At 38.5% G+C, this 8,569-nt stretch overlaps 1 protein-coding gene across 3 annotated transcripts in view; it reads right to left on the reverse strand.

Annotated features, from left to right (window-relative positions):
* The window catches only part of TNIK (TRAF2 and NCK interacting kinase), a 345,956-nt gene that overhangs the window by 51,054 nt on the left and 286,333 nt on the right, over positions 1-8,569 (reverse strand). For all 3 annotated transcript variants that reach the window (XM_015588550.2, XM_006910834.3, XM_025046048.1), the window contains 3 exons: positions 7,658-7,822; positions 4,441-4,680; positions 1,879-1,985 (listed from right to left, as the gene is read on the reverse strand). In XM_015588550.2, coding sequence (XP_015444036.1) covers positions 1,879-1,985; positions 4,441-4,680; positions 7,658-7,822 — 512 coding nt within the window. The remainder of the gene's footprint in view (positions 1-1,878; positions 1,986-4,440; positions 4,681-7,657; positions 7,823-8,569) is intronic.

Genomic DNA, 8,569 nt, shown 5'->3' on the forward strand with positions numbered 1-8,569 from the left:
GTTACTTTATGTGGCAGAGATGGAGATTCTTCATCCTTCCTGTTCCCCATAATCTCTCTCACTTTCATTGCAGGTAATTTTAGTTGCTATAGATTAAGCACCATTTCAACTTTTAATCTTTCCTTCTATAAACCGAAAAGAAAGAGAGAGAACTATTGTAATATAGTCAAATAAAAAGCAGCTCTTTGTTCCCCCCAAAGTGTTATTTTAATGACATCAGGGCCCAAGATAGTTGACATCTTAGCTTACTCCCTCCCTACTACCTCTGTAAGCACAAAAATGTTAGCTGTCTCACAGAGTCTTCATTCTTTGCACAAAGTACAAAATTTCAGTGGTTTTGAGGGAAAAGCACATGTTTTGCAAGCCACTGACTATCAGATGTCTACTATCTTGGGCCCCAATGTCATTAAAATAACACTTTGGGGGGAACAAAGAGCTGCTTTTTATTTGACTATATTACAATAGTTCTCTCTTTTTGGTCTATGGAAGGAAAAGACTTAAAGTTGAAATGATGCTTGATCTATAGCCACTAAAATTCTAAGCAACCGATCCAGTGAACATAACCTCGTGGGCAGAGTTTAAAGGAGAAGAAGCACTGATAATTAGGGCTTCTAGTTGCTTGAAGAAGGTGACTGAGAAAGTTCAGGCTGGTTTCCTGGTCACTATATAGCCTAGTCTTCCTCAGCCCTGCTGAGCAAAAGCAGTTCAGCACGAATCTGACAAGTGACTGGGAAAAAAATGGCTCCTGCAGTTGGTAATACCATGCAGAATGGGTTAGCTCCTTTGCCCTAAAAGGATAAATGTTCTAAGTAAAGTTCCATCTTATTTATAGAATGACCCCTTTCTAAGGCTTTCACATGAAGAGGAAAATTAAAGCTTTATGATCAAAAGCATTTCATATTTTAAAGATATGTACAAATAATCATAACCTTCATTTCCAGTCTCTTTTTTCTCTTACTAGCAAGGGAGAGTCCTTCTCTTATTATGAACACGAGGAAGAAGAATAAAACAGCCTGCCCAAGCTCATCCTTTTTTTAGTCTCAGCAGAGCCCATTTGCTATTTCAGTTGGTCCTAAAAGGGAGTGTATTCATCATGAAAAATTTGAGGGAAGCTTGAGGAACTATAGCAGCCAACAGCATCTGTTACCACATAAAATCTGTTCAAATACTGTAAAGATATTGTTTACTTTCCAGCTCCTCTTGAGACCTCTACACCAACCAGTAGGTGGATGCAACTTCCTGACTGTAGGATTACACATCATTGACGGAGAATTCTAGGAGAGCACAGAACACCAGTGGAAGCATAACTATATTTCAGTGACCCTCCATGATGTCGAAGAGGGAATTTCCTCATAAGAGCTAGTCCTTCTGTAATTTGCCATGCTAGGGAAACTCCTTACTGAATTTCTTTGGCGATTCCTTTCTAACATCTCAATAGTTCTCAGGGCACATTTCTTGACCTAATGCTAAAAATCACCTCAAACCAGGTGATTTTGTTCTGTTGACTCCATAAAATGGTCTCTGAAGTAATGGTTTGCTACAATCAGACTCATATTTACAGTTTTACTCCCAGATTTTTAAAACTGTCAGTTAAGGTACACCTGAGTGATTTCTGGGTTGCTTCATTCATTCATTCATTCACTCGATCATTCATTGATTCATTCATTCATGAACCCTTACTGTACACTGATTTCTGTGAAAGGCTGCTGAAGTAATAAAAGGGCTGGCTGTGTTCTGGCCCATCAAAACTTATAGCTCAGGTGGCCAGTGAAAAAAGTGAAAAAAGTGAAAAAAGAACAAAGACATCTTTTAGGAAAGTGATAATGACAGAGGTAGGTGCAGGCTTTTTCCTTTACCTTAACCATCTTTCTCCTTTACCTTGCTCTGATGGGTTGAGATCCTAGTCTGGGTCCCAGAGCACTACCATTTCCAGGAGAATTCTTTCTGGCTAACGCTGGGGATATAGAAGTTGTTCTTTGAGGCACCTGAAAAAAAAGCAGAATTCAGAATACTGTCCATAAAATAGCTTCCATAAGCTACTGCCTGAAAAACAGCCCACTCCTTTAGAAAGATTTGCCAGGAGTTACAGAAATGATCAGACACATCTTTCATGTGTCAAGGAAGAAACATCTTTCATTTCTCAAAACTATTTGACTCTGTAAATAAAATCAAACAAAACACATTGAGGCACATTCAGCAACCATTAAGGGGTACGATCCTGAATTTTCAAAACAAATTTGAAAACAGACCAAGCTAATTATTTTCATTCATTGAGTTAAAATAATTGACTTCCTTTTGTACAAGAGTGGTGGACTCAGAAATTTTTTTAGGGCACCATAAACTCACCTGATCATTGGAAATTGCATCAGATCTGAGAGCCATCCAGATAAACCAAGTTCCATTTTTAGCTCACATCACAACTGACAAACAGATAAGGAAATTATGAAACCTGGTGAGAAACTAGAGTATCAGGCTAGAACTTCGGACATAAGCCACATGTCAGTGAGCTCAGAGAAACTATTGCAATATACCCTGCACGTTTCCACTTCCTAATCAACCTGCAATTATTAATTAAAAACAAACCCCAAAACACCATAGTTTGGAAAGTCAATCTGCACATGTAATATAAAACAGAATTAACCGTGAAAATACTAGAAGGGTCTTCAAAAAGACTATGTGAGTACCAATCAGACTGTTAGATACAGCAGGAAATGCATCATTAGTTTACCTGGCAAGGGCCTAAGGTAGAATTCAAGTATACCTTATTTTATGAAACATTTTTTAATGGAATCAAATATGGCAAGTGTATTAAAGGAGTCTAACATGAGGGGAGAGTAGAAGGAAAAACTATTTTACAAAAATGACCAGAAAATGAAAATGTAGATGTCCCGTGACAGCTAATTGGGTTAAACATTTGTCAGGTGCTTCAGTTTTTATTCATTTTTTTGTGAGTGTGTGTATGTGTGTGTGTGTGTGTGGGGGGGGGTGTTCTTTTAAAGTGGTTTTGTGTTTTGTACTAGATATTTTAAAATGTGCTTTGTTTTAATATTATTAACATTGTTAATAAATTAAATGATGTTAACATTCATACAAGTTTTGTTGGTTATCAGAATACATTTTAAGATAAAGATCTAGAAAGATAAGTCAGTTAAGTGAAACAGAATGGCCAAATCAGTGCTCCCATTAAATATCACTGCTCAAATTAAATATCACTACTACTATTTTTCCTTTTTTGTTTGTAAACATAAATAGTTGTAGAGAAGAGTTTAATAAAATTTTAAAACCTGAAACCTGTGTATTGATCTAAATTTTTCTCCATGAGTTATAAATGTACACCTGCATTTTTTTAGATAGTGGACCAATAATCTCCATTTTTAGTTTCCCCAGCTCTTGTGTCTGCTCCTCTGTTTACCCTGTTTTCCATATTGAACTTTGCTCCCTAAATAACATTTTTGATGGCATCTCTGCTTCCACAAGGGGAAAATATCAACAAAAAATCCATTATCGGTTATTTCTATTTTCAAAATAATAAAAAGCCTGTGATAATATGTTTTTCGAAGAACAGTGAGGAAAAGCACTGGAGAATCATTGAATTAAAAAGTATTTTTTTTTTTCCTGGAATCATCAATGGTAGTAATCTCTGGAAATCGAGGGATATTCCATTTGTCATAGCTCCTGTACTGAGTTCAGGAGAAAGGGGAATCCTGAACCACAAAGAATCTGATGCAAAAATTTCTCCAGTAACTTGAAGTACTTCCAGGTTGTCTTCAGTGAGATGCATGGCCACATTTCAGGATACTTTTTGGAATGAGTACCAACTCAGTTTAGGCAAAAACAAAAGAAACCAAACCCAGGATTATTCTTATGACATATTAAATTTTACTCGACAGTTTTATCCTCAGTAATTAGTTAAGGTTGGAATTAAATTATGACCTGGCCTAGAAGGAGCTTTCCTTAAATGGAACCAACTAAAATATTCTAGGAGCAATACTATCCTCTAAACACCTGAAATTTGGTTTCACTTTGTATCATTAAGAATAGGAATAAATAAATTTATATTTTTTATCTGGAAGTTTCTCAATTTTTCTAGATACAGATTCAGTCACCAATGAAAATATTTATTATTCTATTTATTAATGTGGATAGTAAAATAATAGTTTGGAATGCTTGGGGTTGAGAATTCTAATTCTGGATACGAGGTATATACTTTTAAGTCATCCAACCAACCTGAGCCTCTGTTTCTTTGGGGAAAACGGAGGTCAGAGATGATAAACGACAATCTAAGTCACAGGTTGGGAATGAGGAGTGACCAAAACAGACTCACGTGAGAGGGGACAGTGTTTTGGCATTATGATGTCTATTATTACGACAGGTCTGGAATTGGGGTGATAATAATCAACAATAATGGTGATGACGATAAGAACACCCCGGTAATGTTACCTTTGGTGGAATGTCTTCTTCCTGTCGTAACCAAGAACTTCGGTCAAACTTCTCAATGCGAGTGGGGAGAGGAGGGTTTTCTGAAGTGGGATCCGAGTTCTGGCGCGGCATCTCGACGCGGTGAGAGGTCACGGTCAGGGCCTCCTGAAACCCCGAGAGGCCCTTGGTGGGCTGCTCGTGCACTGACTGGGAGGCGGTCAAGGCAGGGCCTTGGGATTTTACAGCTACCAAGTGTGGGATCTAAGGATCAAACCGACATTGGAGTTGTTAGAAGAAAGAGCATATCATCCAGCACCTCACTCAGTGGAAGGAAAAACAAGGTTGAGGGTCCATGAACATAGAGCCGTTATCTACCGCATGCTTCTAAACACTCTTCAAAATTTTCCACTTAGAGCTATGTGGACTGAACCAGGGATCCTGGCAAAAAGTTAAATGACTTATCTGGAACTGCTGAGAAGTCAGCGAAATAAGTGTGATGATAGTACCAATAACAATTTTTAGTAAACATTTATTGACCAGCAATGCAATACATTTCAAGTACTTCTCTTGCAATATTAGAAATGTCATTATTTAAAACCCCTAACCTGGACTTTAGAGAGTACTACTGCATGGTTAAACAAAAATTACTCTGGATACCTCACTTCTTATGACATATTAAATCCACCACAAGGTGGACACAATTATTTTCCTCATTTTTCACGTGAGAATGTAACGCACAGAGAGGTTAAGCAACATCACAGATTTCACAGCTAACATGTGCCGGAGCCTGGATTGGAACCCACACGTACCCCCATAGCCTATGCCCAACTGCTAGGCTACCCTGCTTTGTGGTGAACTGGCTCTTATCACCCATGATATAATATCCTTCTTAACACCAGGATGTTTCTTTTAGAGTTGTAAGTCTCACAATTTGGCATGTGGTGACATTTTTCATGCAGGAAGGACATGCAGTCTTTTGGTAGAGATGTGGCTCTTTAAGACAAATCATTAAAATCTAGATTTCAGAGTATCCTTTACCATTACTTGCACTGCTCACACTTCATTGTTAGTATATAAACTTGTCTCCTCCATCATGAAGATAAACTCCCTGGAGACAGGAGCCACATCTGCTCAAATTAAATATTACTACATTGTATTTCTGAGTTTAGCACTGTGCCTGGCATGGGGAAGGTGTTCTATAAATCTTGGCTGCGGAAATATCTAGAATGCTTTCTAAAATTAACTGTTAATTCGACTAACATTTATTTGTATCCGTTTTGGACAAGGAACCTATCGGACGCTCTTTGGTCTGAAATCTCAGTGCCTGGACTGCTGGGGGCATTTCTCCAGCCCCCCTACAGCAGCCGGGCCTCCGTCCTCTTGCCCTTGAGGTCTTGTCCTGGAACAGCCCTGCCCCAGCCTCTTCAGACCCTCTTTAATCTGAAATCCGAAATGTTATTAATTTTAGATCAAGGGAGATCCTCAAAGTCTAGTTAAGCTCAATGTCATGCTTCAACCAGAATAAAATTGTAATAAAATTTATATTAATGTTAAATATAACTAAATACATTAAATAATATTAAAACAAAGTATATTTTAAAAATACATAGCACAAAACACTAAATCACTTTAAAAGAGCAAAGAAATAAAGACAAAAATCCAAGCACCTGAAGAACACTTAATCCAATTCACTGTCATAGGATATTTACATTTTCGTTTCCTAGTCACTTTCATAAAGTTTCATAAGTTTTTCTTCTATTTTCCCCTTTTAAAGAGCAAAGGGTCCAAGTTAGGGCTTAAAAATTTTTTTAATTTATTTGTTTCTTTAGGTATAGTTGGTATATTGGTTATATTAGTTTCAGATGTATGATATGGTGATTTGACATCTCTATAACTTACAATGTGATCACCCTACTAATTCTAGTAATCATCTATTACCATGGAAACTTATCACGATATTATTAACTATATACCCCTTCACCTTTCACGCATTCCCCCACACCCTCCCCTCCGGCAACCATTTCTTTGGTCTCTGTCTCTATGAGTCTGTTTTGTTTTGCTTTTTCTTTTCCTTTTTTTTAGATTCTACAGATAAGTGAAACAATACCATATTTGTCTTTCTCTGCCCGACTTATTTCACTTAGGGTAATACCCTGTAGGTCCATCTATGTTGTTACAGTCAGGGGTTTTAGAAAAGGAAGTTTGTGTGTTAAAAGAGAAGTTCCTATCAAAATGCATCCTATGAAAAGTCACACATAGAAGAATCACATGCAGATAAAAACAAGCAAGGGCAAGATTTGACTAACTGGCTGGTACCAAAAAACCTTGGACTTCATATGCTAAAGGCAAACTTAAAACCAAGAATCCTTGATTTTAGCACTACTCTTTTAAACACTCGCTCACATAGCGTGACATATTTCAAAAGCGACCCGAAAATATCTTGTGAAAGTGTTAATATAGGTGGAGGCTTGGAAGAAATTTAAGACATTTGGGTGAAAGCAACTGCATTACCTTTATTTTTCATAAAATTCCATACTCATTTCAGTTCGTTTTTGCTATATATAATTTAAAGTCCCCTAAAACATCCTCTTTTTCTAAAAGTGAGGTAATCTTTTTTTTCTTTTTCAAATGGCTTAAAACAGTGGTCCTCAAATTCTACCACTCATCGCAATCACCAGGAGGGCTTGTTAAATCCCCACAGTTTGAGCAACAGGCCTGAAGTGGACCCGAGAATGTGCACTTCTGCCAAGTTTCAGGGTGATGCTGACGTTGCTGATTCAGCAACCATGCTTTGAGAACCAGTGGCTTAGAAGATGCAATTTTATCCAAGTCCACTTAATTTTTCTGGTTTCAGGATCATGCCCAAATCCCAAAGAACAAAAAGACAATATAATATTGTTTGCGTATATATATATATATCAAAGGTCTATATAAATTTTATTTTTGTAGCTAAAACTAAATACATATTTGTTCCCACCTTGCAGAAACTTCTATGGGTCTCCAGAGAGGCTGATATCCCAAGAGGTGACTTCGTGGTTGGCTCAAAGTAAAGGATGGCACTTTTTTTTTTCTTACCCCTTCCTCTATAGTGGGGCCTCTTATGTTACTATGGATTCTATATTAAGGGCCATCATTTGATCCTATGATCCTATGCCTGAACCCATGTTACATTCTTCTGGGCTTTTAGTAGGTTTAAGTGTTTACTGGAACGCCCGATGGAATGAATGGGAGAACGTACCTGCGGATCAACCGGTCTTAGCATAGGGGGGGTCCGAGCAGGCTGAACGCCACTGATACTGAAGGACTCCGACCTTGGCGGCAGGCTGGGGTCAGACACCCTGTTGGCAACTTTGTGCGGCATGGCAGGTGAGCTCTGCCGGTTGAGCCTTGACCGTTCTTCTACCTAGAAACAAAAACAGTAACAATAAAAAGAGAGCGTCAATGGCCAGATGGGTAGAAGCTGATTTACTTCCTAGTAAGCATTTTACGTAGTCACCTGCACAGCCATTTTTCTGTCCCTTGGATCAATTCAATTTGTTTTAAGGAGTCCGAACTCCACGTCTGCTCTGCATCAGGAATTTGTGAGAAAGCTCTTTTCTGTCAGAGTAAACACTAACACGAAAACACACAGAATACTTAAGCTATCATCCTTTCCTTACCTATTATCTTGTGCTATTTTAGTTAGCTGGGAATTTGGGACCTGCTTGAGTTCATCTTGCATTGATTGGGGTATTATCTTGCTGATTGGTCACAAAGCCATGGGGTCAGTGAGGGAGGCAAAGCGAACTACGGCAGGCATTGAGATTGCTTGGAGAAAACAGAAAATAGCTCTGAGTTGACTCATGGGACAGGGAGGGGAAGCATATGGGAGGGCTGATAAGAGGATCAAGCTGAGCATGCTAACCCCCCATTTCTTCACATGCCCTCTTGATAGGCAAGTGGGAGTTCTAGGTGGCTTGCTTAATGAGCATGGCCCATCTCAAAGAGATTCCTTTATCATTTTCTTTCTCTCTCTTGAAGGGCCTTTTCTTTTCAGTTGTCTCTCCCTGCTCCTTAAAATACATTAGCCCTCCCCATTCTTTCCATTTCCAGCTTGGACTCCACTGCCTTACTCTCCCCTTCCTCCTCCCTGTTGCTCCATACATGGTGT

Source organism: Pteropus alecto, unplaced genomic scaffold (assembly GCF_000325575.1).
Source record: "Pteropus alecto unplaced genomic scaffold, ASM32557v1 scaffold33, whole genome shotgun sequence".
In the NCBI taxonomy this organism is placed as follows: domain Eukaryota; kingdom Metazoa; phylum Chordata; class Mammalia; order Chiroptera; family Pteropodidae; genus Pteropus; species Pteropus alecto.